This window comes from Amborella trichopoda, chromosome 3 (genome assembly GCF_054954075.1).
Source record: "Amborella trichopoda isolate Santa Cruz 75 chromosome 3, AtrichopodaSantaCruz75HAP2 v2.0, whole genome shotgun sequence".
NCBI classification, from domain to species: domain Eukaryota; kingdom Viridiplantae; phylum Streptophyta; class Magnoliopsida; order Amborellales; family Amborellaceae; genus Amborella; species Amborella trichopoda.
Window position 1 is genome coordinate 60,756,953 of NC_142338.1, and position 15,509 is coordinate 60,772,461.

The window sequence follows — 15,509 nt, forward strand, 5'->3', positions numbered from 1 at the left end:
ATTGTTCATCTAATGATATAAAGCCATAAAAAAATTTGGAAATGAAAAAATTATTCTAAGGCCTAGATCTAAGCATCTCACAAAAATGAACGGTCTATGTTAATTGGGCTAAAAAAGAATTGTTTAGGTTGTGTTTTCAAATTTTTCTTTTTTTGTGATTGTTCATTAGAATGAAAAGAGTGTATATTTCAAAATTTGAATCAAATAAATGGCCATAAAATGGTTTTTTAAGGTTATTGCATCAAATTACTACACAACGGTTGCATGAAATCATTGCCCATATATATATATATATATATATATATATATTAGATGAAGCGAATAGAGTACATAAACATGGAGTACATAAGCATGGAGCATGGAGTAACTCGTTTCGTAGGCAGCGAGCAGAGTACATAAGCATGGAGCAAGGCGTTACACTACCTTGAATTGACCCATTTGCTTGCGTAGCATATCATCGCTTCGTGCTGTTTCCTTGAGCATCGATGATTACTTAGGCCAACTCCAGTGCCGTTCCCTTGTGCATTAATGATTACTAAAGCCAACTCCAAGTTGGTCTACTTAGGTGTACAATATGCTCATTCGTGGAACTGGGAATCCGTTTGAATATCACATGATCAATTGGTCCTATCAGTAGAACTAGGTCATTCTGTTAGAAAACCAGGAATCGTTGAGTCAAGTGATTATAGTAGCTCTTTTTGAACCTAGAAGACTTGACTTTGGTTTTTTCCATTTTTCTTCTTCATGCCGAAATTAATTAAATTTGTCTCAAAATTTTTGTTTTTGAGCTTGATCTATTAAATTAATTTTCCAATTGAACACTTTCTTCATAAAGATCGAGCATACAAACTTGCCTAAATATAATGCCTCTTGTAACAAATGATCTAAACCGTCTATTTTCAATATTTTCAAGTATTTATAAATCTGCACGATCTATTCCATTTCTAAAATTTTAAACCTTTTAAAATTTATAATTAGGATTAAACGTGCACATTACATTAGCCATTGTAAGGTTTCCGGCACCAAAACTATATCTTCCGGCAAAATTTAGAGGTGGGCCTTACTTGTACATTATAAAGTGTGCACCTCATAAAAAGGTCACCCTATTACATAACCAATCACGGAGCACTAGACAGGCCACCATTCCACTCAACACGATAGACTTCCGGTTTTCCTTTTCTCTCTCCCAATTGATTTTTTTTCTAATTTTTTGAGAAAATAAAACATGCAAACTCATCCAAATTCACATAAGGATCCCGGCTACATTGTTCAAAGCCTTCTTGGCAACCTTAAATTTCAGTTTAAGTGATTGAGCCTCTGAGGATGGAACCTTGAGAACACACTGCTTTATGAAAAGCTCAATGCCATTTCTAAGTGCCTCGAGCTCAGGGGTGCCTGCAATTCGAGAAAACATATTCCACACAAGTGAATCAGGGTGCTCGAAGAGGGCTTCAAAGAATAGTCGGAAATGCATGACTCGTCTTGGGGTTAGAGAGTTGGGATCAGTGAAGTCGACTGACTTGAGCACGGCTAGAGAGAGGGTGAAGGTGCTCAGGAGCTCGGCCACAAAATGGGCAAGGTTCATGGATCTTCTCAGCTCTATGGAATCCAGTTGCTTGAAATGGTCCCATAAGCAGTACTGATAGTCATAAGCCAACAAGAAATGAGATTTATTTGAGAAAAACCAAAAGAGAGACGACCTAAGGAACCTAAAACTCTAGCTCCATAAGCCAACAAGAAACGATATTTATTTGATAAAAACCAGAGAGAGAGAGATGACCTAAGGAACCTAAAACCTAGCTCCTCAATCTTAGTCTAGGGATCTTCATCCCAAAAAGTGAAACATTGCCGATAAAAGTAATGACAGAATGGACTTACAGATTGTATATGCAAGCAGTAAGAAAAGCCAAAACTGTGCATGAAGAAAATAAGGAACAAGATAACAGTACCTGTAGAGTAAACTTGTGGTTCTTGTCATGGTTGCATAACTTGGAGGCTAGGACTGCGTAATACTTGTTGAATACCTTCTCTTGCAAGCAACACTCCACGAGAACGCGCATGATTTCTCTATCCTGTTGCATACAGAAGATACTACACGTGAAAATGGCATCAAACCAAAAAACCCAAAAACATAAGAATGTTGATTATGGGAGTCAACCATTAAAACAGAAATTGACAGACATTGTTATTAGAGAAGGTGTGATAAACTAGTGTTAAAGGGTTAAAAAAATAGAATAAAATCTGACCTGCTTCCCATTCAAATCGAGCCTTAGAATCTTTTCAAAAGCATCAATATAATCTTCGCCACTAATGATTATACAGAAGATTGCTCTCCTTGCATCTGTGTTCATTCTTTGTGCAGCTGCAAGCTGAAGCAACTTATGAACTTCAAAGGCTTCAGTGTCAATGGTGCTTGCAATCTCTGCAACATTATCTTTAATGGTAACAATGTCCCCAGAAACCCACCATTGGCCCTTCTTATAAGGATCAAGGAGCTTGGCCCATTTGAGCCCTCGAAGCTGGATTTCTTCCACTCTTAACTGGAATTAAATGCAACATGGTTTTCATTTTCAATTTTTAGTGAGGAGGATAGAAAGAACTTGATTCTTAAGAGAAGGACAGGGGAGAATTAATCCAGGTTTGAATTTACCAAAACTAAGCAGAACAGTCAAAGCCTGGAGCACAGAAATGAGAGCTAAACTTACTTTCTGTAACCATTTCTTCAACCTGGCATGATTAACTGGATCCTCTTTTGTCCTCTTTTTGTTGTTTTTGATATCACATATCGTTTCAAGCATAAATTCCATCTGGCAAGGCAAAAGTAGGATTATTATTATAAAAAGAGATTGACATGGATATGAGATTGATGATCAGTTGGGAATCTCCTAAAGCCAACTCCCTGTCCAGTAAATGACCACTTGAGACCAGGAGGGAAACAAGATATTAGGAAGTCCATTTCTCTTCCCTAGAAATCGTATCAGTTCGTATATCTTTGCTCACTAATGAAATTTTGCTTATAAATAAAAGGTCCATAGGAATGCAAATGAACAAGAACTATACCCTTTTGCTATTGATCTTTGGTTGACCATCTGTGGTCTTTTCAGAAAGAGACTTAATTTCACGCACTCTTTGCTGAATACCAAGGACAAAATCTTTCATAGCAGCTGGATCATCGGCTCTAAGTTTCATACCACAACCTAAAGCACAGAATACAAGAAATATCAGCGATAAATTAAAACCGTGGATGGTTTTGCATTTAATAAAGAATACTGGTAAACAACTGACATTTTAGAATAGTCAAGATTGTGGAGACATCCATCTCTGTTAACCGTTTGCTCAATACAGAGAGCAGGTCATATATCAAGTCACTGCAAAGCAAAAGCAATCTGTTAGAAAGCAAATGTTGAGACAAATAGTACTTCTTAATGGAAGCTTGGAATCATCTATGTCAAAAACTTGCAAGCATATAAAAATACATTAGCAATATGGACACTAAATAATGCTAACTTTACTCACCAGGAACAAACACCAAAAATACATAGCTGCGAGAGTAGTAGGGTGAGATTTCGCAAAGAAAGACCATCATCCTTCAAATATTCATCCTGAAAAGGAAAATATAGAAATAGCTCAGCAGAAGCCATGAACTCAAAAAATTAGAATTCAGATTGAGAAGTATCAAATAACAACCAAGCAAAAACCAAAAAAAAAAAAAAGATTAATAGGAACCCATTGCTAAATTGGCTGATAGATTCATGTAGAACTTGCATTTGTATAATATCCTTCACAATTAGAAAACCAAGTCATGCCATCACCAATTTTTTCTCATTGTAATTCAATAACAACCACCAAATGGGCAAACCAAGCACCAATAGGAAATTTGAATGTTACACATCAACATACTACAATATACAATTGAAAGATCAACTAGTTAATATATAACCATTTTCAACTATTCCAACTCATGAGGTTTGATGAACTTTTGGAAATCAAATCAAAAGAAATGGGTCATCATTGTCAAAGCCTTTTCCCAACTAATTGGGGCCCGGCTCAAATCAAAAGAAATCGATAAAATGTTAAATAGTTCATCTCCTAGGTGTATTTTGATAAATTTTCCAAAAATATTTTATGGGAAAGTATGTAAATGTAAAACAAAAATTACAACTACACGAGAACGCTTGTCTGCAGACATGTGTGTGTGTGTGTGTGTGTGTGAGTGAGAGAGAGTGTGCGTGTGTGTGTGAGTGAGTGAGAGAGAGTGTGTGTGTGAGAGAGAGGGGGCGGGGGTTTGTGAGAGAGAGGGAGGGAAAGGGAGGGAGGGACAGGGAGGGAGGGAAGAAGGGAGAGAGGTGTGTGTGCGAGAGAGAGGGGGGCGGGGGGGATGGAAGGAGGCAGGGAGAGAGAACCTCCATAGATCTAGCCACTGATGCAAGAATCTTGGCACCAAAGTTGATCCCAACCATTGATGCCATTCCTGCAATAAAGGCTGCAAAAATGGCTGCATACCTTTACAAAACAACAAGCAATACACAAATCACAATTAAGTAGTTAATACAATTACAAGGAACACATACCATGAGTTCAAAATTCTTACAAATGCATATCCAATTGAAAACTGAAAGACAAATGAAGCATTTAAATACTAACTGTTCATTGCCACGTGGTCCTTTGGAACATGAACTCAAGAGCTCATCACCAACAATCTGACTGCCTGCACTACGACCAACAGACTGCCAAAGAATCAAGCATCACTAGTCAAATGACTAAAAGAAAATCATTTTGGTTTAGTCTAGTCTTTTAAAGCATGTAAACTCATATGGAGAGAAAAATGGATTGAAAAAATAAGCAACTTTTAATACTGAAGGGTCAGGATTGAACATGGCAGAAAAAGCAACAACCTGAAAGAGGTTCGAGACATCCCCAGTGATTGACTCAACATTTGACTCTGAAAGCTTGTTCAGCAAACCTAAAAAATGAACAGATTAACCAGATCAATTTCACATATCCACACACATTAAAAAATAAGAAGAAATAACTAAGAGCTAATAATTCCCAAGTTATGTCAACAGCCCTTTTGGTTCATATCCAACATTTTCCACAAAGAAAAGAAACCACTAGAATCTCAAAGTTCAAAACAGTGTTCGACTACTTGGGCGAGCCAACCTGCACTCACTCGAGTAACTTGGGCTTGCCAGTGAGGATCCTGAGTTTGTTGGTCAAGCTGGGGATCTTAAAAAAGACATTTAAAAAATAAGTAAAAAAAAATCCAAAAAACTAAGAAATTTATTTGTAATCTTTTTTTTATGCTTTCAATCATTTTGGCAAAGATTGAGACGTGTTTTGGCCATGAATATTTATTTTTACATTTTCCCTTCTTTTTGGATTGATTTCTTTCCAAAATTTTTACTACTTTTTTAACCTCATTTAGATGTGTTTTGTTTAATTTTACTTCACACATATTTTTCGGCATTTTTTTGGTGTTTTTTTTTAACACTTTTTGGCTTGGCTAGGACCTGCACCACTTGGGCCAAGTTACTCGGACTCGGCCCGGTCAGGGCTGGGTTCTGGGGCCGAGTCGTGCTTTCCTACATTGTTGCTTCAAAACTTATCGGTATGCCTGACTTAGAAACTTAAAAAAACACACATCAACTAAAAGTTTATTGAGATATGGTCTAAACATTTAGTGGTTTGAGATAACTGGTGAGAGTACTTTGACATTCATGCTATTGAGGAAGTTTAGAGAGTTCAATGGGAGGCTAGGTCGAGGACCAAGCATTCCCTTAAGACTTTCATCGAGTACAAGTAAAGAAAAAAATAAGGCATTATCACTAGCCATAAGATTGAAGCATCTCTCTCTTAAAATATTGACAAAACTGCCTAGGCAAACAAATTATCAAAATCTCCAGGCATGGTCAATTATTTGGCCTAATGCACATGGTGAATTTGGATTCAACTGGCTATTGCAATTGTTTTCAAGTTTATTTGAAGGATGCCATTTATATAAGGGTGACATCTTAATAATCCAAGTAAGGTGTGCCTTCAAATGGTGCTGAAAGGCATTGTTTCAGTACCGAAAATATTTGTGATAGCAAAAAATCTATCTTCGTTTCTAATTATAAAATTTAAAGCTTCGAAAATAGTATAGTTCAAGTAGATCTTTAAACATTTGAAAAACTTAAAAATGGATGGTCTAGATAATGCACTACAAAATGTTTTATTTTTAGGACTTAAAATCTATTTTTGTTTCATATCCATACATCTCGAGGTTGAGATGATCAATTACAGGGTTTTTCAGCATCAAAACAACTTTTTCCAGTGAGTTTTTGAGGTGTGCCTTAATTGTATAAGGTTGACAACTCATATAAACTTTTTCCTTATTTGAATGAGTCAAGTCATCCAACAATCATAAATTGAAATGCCCCAGCCAAACCTAACTCTTCACATAATCTAAAAAGCTTTAGGTTCAATGTGCATCCTAATTGGTCCGAACTTTTATTTGCCTCACCTAGTGGAAGTTTCAATCCACAACCACAAAGAATGAGTTTCTAAATAAAAAGAAAAGCCAGTCGCTAATCACCCATAGCAAGGTTTGAAAATTCGGCGATCCGGATCAGACTCGCTTGATATGGATTGGAATCATCCGATCGGGATCGGGAATCATCAACACCGTTCCGGATCCCTCAATATATCGGGAACCAGCCGGGTGCCCCCTTGAACTGGTTAGATCTTTGACAAAACCAGCCGATTCTATTAGAAACCGGCCGAATATGTCGGGCTAGAATAGGCCTGTTCTGGTCCGAACCGATTTGAATGAGAAAACTTGGGTAAGTGCATTTTTTAAATTTTTTTCTTTGCAAGTGCACTTGTCAAATTTTTTTTAAACATGGGGCAACAGCCCATGCCACGGTATTGTCTAAAAAAGTGGCGTCACCCACATGGGCCCCACCAACCAATCGTACGCCCCACCAACTCAACAACTATGAGGCTTTTATAGATGTATAAGCTACATTAAATCTTTGACGTGGGACAAATTGTCCCATTTCTTCACCACCGCAAAAAGTAAACTTTGGGTCTCTCTCTCTCTCTCTCCCCACCCACATTGGCATCTCTCTCTCTCTCTCTCTCTCTCTCTCTCTCTCTCTTTCTCTCTCTCTATATATATACACACACAAACTAACAACCTCTCTTTCTCTCTCTCTCTCTCTCGCTCTTTCTACTAACAACCTCTTCCACTAAATTTGTTCTATATAGCTTCTTTCAAAAATCAAAATTTCTAAATTAAATAAAAAATAAATTGAATTAGAGAGGTTCATTTTATTATCATATTGCATTTTAAACTTTATTTTGACTATAAAATGAATTTAATAGACAACAAATACTCAACATGAAATAGGTTCTCAATATTTACATATTTTTTGACACAATAATGAAAAAACATAATGCAATTGCCACTATTTCTTTTAGAAACCTAAAAAATTAGATTTTTGAGAATTATAGTGATTTTTTGAAATTTTTTAGGCTGAGACCGACTGGTCCGACCGATTCTCCGATCCGGATCACCGTACACCGATCCGACATGGTTTTTGGAGTGGCCGATCTGGGTCACCGATCCGTTTTTTAAACCTTGACCACTAGGGAAAAAAAAGAAAAAAATGTCCCAGTAAAGTTCACTATTACCTCTTACCTGGCGCCGGATCTGAGAAAAATCTTCGGATTCACCATCCACACGAGATCTCAAATGGGGTGCGACATACTTCACATTCCCATCTTTGGCACTAGGCTCTTCAATTACCAATCTTGCATTTGGGCTCTCAGTTGCACATGGTTTTAGCTCACAAGAATTATTTTCGTATCCTTCTAGTTCAGAAATATCAATACTACCTTCATTTGTGTTCCTATCATCTTCTTCTCCTGATAATTCTTCCATAAGTGTATCATCTAGGTCATCACGAGATACCTTCTCTTGGTCTTCAGATGATACCTCCTCATCTTCAGCTCCTAAACTTTCCTTTTCAGAAAAATCCATTGAAGTTTTTGGAGCATTCATGGAAAGCGCATTTCTCTTCCCTTTAGCATGTTTAGGAAGGTCGATATCTTCATCACCATTGATGTCATCTTCTCCATCGGTCAAATCATCAACATTAGGAAACCCCAAAATCAATGCATTCATACCATCATCAACACCTCGTAATTTGCCTTCATTTACCTTCAATTTCTTCGCAAGCTTTCTCTCCATCTCAAGATCTTCTTCAGCTGAAACCCCCTTATTCATGTCCATCTCAAGATACTGTTCAAACTTTGTCTTGGACTTCCCAGTGTTTTTCTTCTTGGTTTTCTTTAATTTCTTATCCTTTACTTTTAAACTTCTTTTGGAGTTGTTCCCTGTGTTCTTCACAGCTTTACCATCATGATTTTCATTTGAGAGTTTTTGTGAAGAGTCATGATTCATATTTGCTTTCTTTGAGGGCCGTTGTTTGATCAAAGTTTCATCTCCAATTGAAGTTTTACTTGATACAATCAAAGGCGGCTTCTCAACTGTATTCGACGAGTTTGTTTCAAAACTCATTTTCCTAGAAGTCTGAAAATTAAAATACCTAATTTGTTAACAATGTTCTCAGTTTTTCAGCATAATTGCAACGCACAAGAGAAAAAACTAATATGGAACTGAAAATTTAAAATGGTCAAACAATTGACTTTTTACTTGGTTTTTCAGCATGATAGAAACAGAAGAACAAACCAATAGAGAAAAAAACAATTTTTATAAAAACCCCAAACACCCAAATGCTAGAACAACTTAATACCCTCTAAAAATAAAATAATCAACATTATTGCATTCATCAAACCTTATGCTCTATCCATGATGAGAACCGATTCTTTCGCTTTTGAGCCCTAGCTTCTTTTCTTATCACTTTTCTTGATTTCTCTTCCATTTTCTCTGCACCATACATAAATCAAGACCAGCATTTTTTTTAAAACATTGAAAACAAAAGAACAAATTAAAACTAGCAATAAAACATGGAACAAAACAAAAACAAAAAGAGAACGTTCACTAGAGCAATGTACCTATTGTTCTAGAACTTTGAATAACTCGACTATAAAAGCAAATAAAAATGAAAACTGACCCATTACTGGCTCCTCAAGTTCAATAAACCAGACTTGCTAAACAAGAAAACATAAACTTTGCTTCCTTTGCATTGCCTGGAATACATAGAAACCCTAGAATTTCTCACTCATATGAAGAGTAATACAACACTATGGAGTGGTTTCAATACCTAGAAATATATTTTATGTGAAATACATCACTGGCGTAATGCATTACCTGCAAATGGGTTTTTGCAATTTGGTTAGCATCTGGATGCAACCTAGGAAATACATTATTGTTGTTTGGAAATCTGGTAGATGCATTATTGCATAAATTTTACCTATAGTAATATGATTTTTTTAATAGTTCTAAATATTTATCAATTGAAACTATAACTAGGAAAACAATTACAATGCTCATACTCATATAACGACAATGCTTTCAAGACATGTATCTAATATAGTGAAGAAAGCACCAATATTTTCCCTGTAAATTTGTAGATAAAACTTATAAAAGGACGGCAGACTCATGCATCACATTAGCCAAAAAGAAACTAAAGTAAAATACAGGCAATTTGCAACAACAAATTCCATGCCTTCTAACAAAATTTCAAAAAATTTATATATTTGCCTTAAAAAAATCTGATAATTGAAACTGCCCAGCAGTTCCCCTGCAAACTTGAATTTGCATAAAAAAACAAGAACAAGGCAAACCCATAATAACCAAATAAAATTCCCACCCTACTACTACACTTTACTCAAGAATCACATTTGAAAAAAAAAAAAAAAAAAAAATCAGCCAATAAAAACCCTAATCCCAATCTAACTAGCAATCGCAATATCTCTGAGTAAGCACTACACCAATTACCCCCCAAGAAAATAAAGGAACACAATATACCAAGAGATATTTCAGATTAGGTTTTAATCCTAGATACCTAAACTTACAGAGCCCATGAATATTTTATGCTAGAAATATATATATATATATATATATATATATATATATATATATATATATATATATATATATATATATATATATATATAACTGAGAAAACGCTGAATGTTTCACTGATTGACATGTCGTTAAACCCAAAAATTGTTTTTTTTTTTCTCTGTTGTGATTCCAAAGCCATGCTAATAAGATCAAGTCCAAATACAAGGAATCAGGTGTAAAACGCCATGAGTAAGGTTCCCGATGACAAAATGAAAATAATGAAGTGAATATTAGGTTTTCGAGAAAGGAAAGGGAAGAGGCACACCTGTATAAAGTAAACAAGGTTGCAGGTCCTCAAATTTAGAGAGACACTTTAGAGAGAGAAAGAGAGACTTCTGCAAGGACCTCAGCTGTCTTTTATGTTTTCCAGCGGGTCTGTCGGGCTTATATTATTTATCAATCCTGTAATACATTTTTAAGCTCCGGGGCAGGTAATAGATTTCACAATTTGGGAGGAAACTGGCTTGTTTGGTTCATGCGTAACAATTTACATATGTAAAACAATTTCCAATGCTGTTTTTTCCCATGTTTGGTTCACATGTTTGGTTCACATGTCTGGGATTCCTATGTGCCCGGTTTCTTATGTTTGGTAATCCATTAGTAATGTCTGGGATTCCTATGTACCCAGTTTCTTATGTTTGGTAATCCATTGGTAAAAAAATGAAGAAGTACTACCATCACAACAATGTTTTAAAAAAACGGTCCGCTTGGCGCCTAGGCGGCCTGGACCAAAAATCAGCCCGCCTAGACTCAGGCGGCACTACACGGGCGGATGTACCTAGGCGGGCGCCCAGGCGGACTAGGCGTTTTTCGTTTTTTTTTAAATTACGGGGCGCTCGAGGTTCTGGACGCTCGCCTAGGCGCCAGGCAGGCCGCCTAGGGGCCGCCTAGCGTTTTTGAAACCTTGCATCACAACTACTACATCTATTTTGATATCATTCCCAAATTGCATTAGCATTTTCGTCATGCGTAACTGTGTAGCAACATCATCCTCGCTTTGATGATAAGTTATGATCACATATACCATTTGATCAGCATGTTCTAATGCAACGTTCTCAAACCTTGACTCCTCATCAGTGAGGACAGCTCTTGTCATGCTGAGATAGTTATGTAATATACACGTTGCAATAACAAAACTGACTTGAGTTTGAAAGTTGAAACAGATAGAAAAATTGCTTCTGTAAGTTTGGGAAGCATGCCTTCCATAGACCAAATACATTACACAGAGTGTCTATAATTAAATAGTTCGTCTCTTGTCCTCGAATTATTACCACCTCGATAGTCCTGAAGATGGTAACGAGTCGCGCGGTATGGTGTCATGAAGCCGCATATTGGAGTAGCCTGCATCTATGAGGTAGAATTTACCTAGAACAAATATGAACCTCCAAAGGTCTAACAAAGAATGATTGCATAATACCTGCCTCTATATTCATATTAAGAGAACTCAAAATTGAAACAAATCGACACCTTTGAAGGTGCGACAAAAATCTTAGTGAGTCAAAGTTGGAGCAGATTCTCTTGCAAGGAAAGGAGTTTAAAGAAACTATGTATTCACTACACAAACTGCCATTTGAAAAAGTCCTGGAGGAGCGAATGCCTTGTAGTTAGTGAGATACAATTTTCTAATTGGTCTTGACTCAATTTATCAAAGCCGTAAGCAGATGTAAAGATGAAAAGAATTAAACAGTAAACCATCCAAGTTCCATTGGATCAACACCATGCAATTAAGAATCCAAAATTCCTTCATTTGTGTCATTAAAAATTCCCAAAAATCACAAGCAAATAAAATCATCCTTAATTCCATATATACATCAGGTTAACTATTTCACTTCAATTCTCCAATTTTCAGGGATGTTAGGTGTCCTACACTAGCTGCATTTCTCTTAAGAAGTTTTCTCCTTTTCACCAATTTCAATTTTGCTATAGCGGTACCATTACAAATCACATTTTCGAGGCAACGCAAACTCGATGAATAATCAAACTGTAATCTATACATACAAATTACGAGTTATAATAGCATGAATGGTGTAATTCAGAAAATTTTATTGAAAATATATTATTAAAAAAAGAAAGTCGTACCAAATAGAAAAAGTAGGCATAACCCATCTTTCCTTTTCCTCTTTTACTTTTAATCTAAGGAAAGGAGTAAAATATCATATAATAGAACTATAAAAGAGCAATAAGCATTCAAAAGAAAACCCAGTTTCAGAAACACAAATCCCATTGATCAAATGCAGCTAAAAGAGACCAATATAATATAAAAAAAGTGCATAAAATGAAGAGATTCACACTCAAAATAGGGCCTCTCTTTGAAGTAGCTCTTAGCCTCCATTGAACACCAAAAATGTAGTTTTTCAAAGCTTGCAGTTCCAGATCTACTTGATCATTGTCTATCGACCAATCCAATAACGAAACAAAATACAAAGTGGGATTTTAAATGGATTACTGAAAAAACAAATAACTAATGATTTTTCCCTTTTGGAATCGTTATTGCAGTATAACTAGGAGGTTAAAAGTATTCTAGAAAAAAAACTGCTTCCATGGGGGCAAAAAGAAACAAAAAAAAAGAAAAGAAAACAAACTCTAAAAGGAAAAACCAGGAAAAATAAAACAGAAAAAACCCATACCCAATTTTTTGTACAGATTAAAATAGAGCTTCTGTACCCAACAAAAAAAATAAAAAAAGAAGCTGCAAAATTAAAAGAAAATAAAAATAAAAATGCAAAAACAAACCAGAAAAATACAACGAAAAAAAAAACCCATACCCTATCTACATAGCAAATGGAACTTCTATACCGAACAAAAAAAGTAAAAGAAAAACTAGTAAAAAAATAAAAAAACCAATAAAAAAAGTAAAAGAAAAACTAGTAAAAAAATTTAAAAAAACCAATAGTGAAATTAAAAAACCAGAAAAATAAAACAAAGAAAACATATACCTTTTTTTTCAGAGAATGGAATGTTTTTGTGCATTTATCATGAAGAATTCTTATGCTATGGTTATAATGCCCATTCTATTTACTAAAAGTAGGCAAACCCACATATAAAAGTTAGAAGAAATATTGTTTTTGCCATTAGATGCAGAGAAATAGAGCACACCATCAATCTCATGGAGTCATCAACAGCATCATATAGAATGATTTATCTCCAACAAAAAAATAAAAGAAAAACCAGCAAAAAATAAAATAAAAGGAAAAGCAACAAAAAGTAAAAGAAAAAACTTACCGTGTTGAAGAAGATGAAGGATGTTGAAGATAAGGAGACTTTGAAAGTGGTTCTCGTTTGAGAGAGAGCACGAAGAGAAGAGCAGAGTTAAGGGAGAGGACAGGGGGTGAGAGAGATTAGGGACTCGGGAGGTTTTGAGAGTGAGACCACCATCACGCTAACCATTTATTATTTGAAAAAAGTTCATAAGGTGTAAAAGGTACAGCTAAAACCTCCAATCGATTATCTCGACTCCTGAGATTTATATACACGAAAATAGGGAAATTTCTAGCCATATAAATAATTTATTGCCTGACTGCCCGTTTTTGAAATTATTTGTAGTGGTTTTTGAATGGAGGCCTAGACTGCATAGTTTATTTTCAAAAGTTTTAAGTGTTTGTATATCTGATCTCCTTGATCATCACCATTTTTTAGAACTCTAAATTTTATAATTGGGGACAATAATAGATTTTCATATCATCGCAAGGTTTTGCGGCACTAATTTGCTGATCTGCTTGATTATCACCATTTTTTGGAACTCTAAATTGACATGCTTGATTATCACCATTTTTTGGAACTCTAAATTTTATAATTGGAGACAACAATAGATATTCATGTCATCGTAAGGCTTTGTGACACTAATTTTTAAAAATAAAATTGTGACCGGTTCTTACATGGCCTGGTGGCACCAATTTTAAAAATAAAATTGGGGTTGGTTCTGACCTCGGTCATAGAGGTAATAGGCCAGTTCCCCATAAAATATGGGATTTAGATCCGTTTGATAGATTCCTAATTCAGATCATCCAGTTCCGATCCGGTTCACCTTTTTTTTAAACTAGAAGGTTAATCTAATTCACATAAAATTTATATTTTAAATTTTTGGAAAATATCAAAGAAGTATTTTAAATAACTATTTTAAGAATAATATCGAATACTTTATAAAATAAATAAACCATGAGTTAAATATAAAATATTTTGTATCTTTGGATATTCAATCTCCTCCACTACCCCATGTTTTAAAGAAGAATAATTGTTTCATATGGACTAGACCGCATTTCTACAATATGCGGTCGAGACATATAAAACATCAATCTTAAAGATGGATGCAAATAGGTGGCCAATCTAAAAACAATCGTAACTAATTGTTCAAATGCTTTTTTCTTATGATTATTATTTCTATTTTATTTTTTTTCATATTCATGATCTCAATGTTAAATGTTATATATTCTCTAAATATTAGGATCAAATTATATTTAAAAAATATAATTATTGCCAAGCTAGCATTTCTACAATATGTAGGCTAGCCGCATTCTAAAGGCATAGGTTTGTATAGAGCCGAGGCTCTAAACAATCAAAATAGAGGCCACCTTCAAATAGTATCGAGAAATGTCATTTCAATACTATAAATCTTTGTGATAGCCTTAAAATATATTTTCATATCTAATTATAAAATTTAAAGCTTAAAAAACAATGTAGATAGAGTAGATATATGAAAACTTGAAAATCTTGAAAATTGACGATCCAAAAATGCATTACAAGATGCACTATTTCCAACACTTAAAATCCATTTTTTTTCTCATGTCCCCATACATCATGATGTCGAGATGATCAATTTGAGGATATTTAGGCATCAAAACAACATCTTCTAATGAAATTTTTGAGGTGGGCCCTAATTTGATTGTTTAGAGCCTTGGCTCTAAATAAACTTGTCCCTTTAAAGAAAAAGAAGTTGCATTTGTTACTGGGGTGAGGTTTGTATAGAGCTGAGGCTCTAAACAATCAAAGTAAAACCCACTTTAAAAAAGTGTCAAAAAAATATGGTTTCAATGCTGAAAATCTTTGTGATAGTCTTAAAATATATTTTTATCTTTAATTACAAAATTTAAAGCTTCAAAAGTAGTGATGATCGAGCATATATATGAAAAGTTGAAAATCATGAAAATTGACGGTCTAAAAATGCATTACAAGATGCACTATTTCCAAAACTTGAAATCCATTTTTTTCTCATGTCCATGCATCTTGATGTTGAGATGATCAATTTGAGGATATTTAGGCATCAAAACAACCTCTTCTAGTAAAATTTTTGAAGTGAGCTCTAATTTGATTGTTTAGAGCCTTGGCTTTATATTAACTTTTTTCATATATAAATGACATAATATTTCAATCATTAGCGTGGACTACACCTCCAACTCATGATACAAGGAGGACACAATTACCACATCCATCGTAAATC

The 15,509-nt window shown here is 34.9% G+C and overlaps 1 protein-coding gene across 9 annotated transcripts; it reads right to left on the reverse strand.

Annotated features, from left to right (window-relative positions):
- Nucleotides 1-941: 941 nt before the first annotated feature.
- Nucleotides 942-13,512, reverse strand: LOC18421539 (MIF4G domain-containing protein / MA3 domain-containing protein). Of its 9 annotated transcripts, none has more exons than XM_020661697.2 (14): nt 13,298-13,512; nt 9,120-9,195; nt 8,841-8,932; nt 7,675-8,575; nt 4,896-4,963; nt 4,645-4,727; nt 4,404-4,503; nt 3,517-3,602; nt 3,286-3,368; nt 3,061-3,197; nt 2,706-2,807; nt 2,247-2,540; nt 1,950-2,072; nt 942-1,395 (listed from the first exon to the last, which is right to left on the reverse strand). In XM_020661697.2, the coding sequence occupies exons 2-14, from the start codon at nt 9,121-9,123 to the stop codon at nt 1,348-1,350; spliced, it is 2,121 nt and encodes a 706-aa protein (XP_020517356.1). In that variant the 5' UTR covers nt 9,124-9,195; nt 13,298-13,512; the 3' UTR covers nt 942-1,347. The 9 variants fall into 9 exon arrangements, with proteins under 9 accessions (XP_020517356.1, XP_088718091.1, XP_088718096.1 ...); XM_088861965.1 differs by having other exon boundaries at nt 942-1,639; XM_088861970.1 differs by lacking the exon at nt 9,120-9,195 and adding an exon at nt 9,270-9,316 and having other exon boundaries at nt 942-1,639; nt 7,682-8,575.
- Nucleotides 13,513-15,509: the final 1,997 nt, after the last annotated feature.

Bases quoted from the DNA above. Each gene is read 5' to 3' on its own strand.
- LOC18421539 (XM_088861965.1), bottom strand. The intron at 4,728-4,895 runs GTTGTTGCTTTT...ATTCTTTGGCAG, and splicing joins ATGTCTCGAACCTCTTTCAG to TCTGTTGGTCGTAGTGCAGG. The intron at 3,603-4,403 runs GTTCTCTCTCCC...TTTCCTTTTCAG, and splicing joins CAGTGGCTAGATCTATGGAG to GATGAATATTTGAAGGATGA.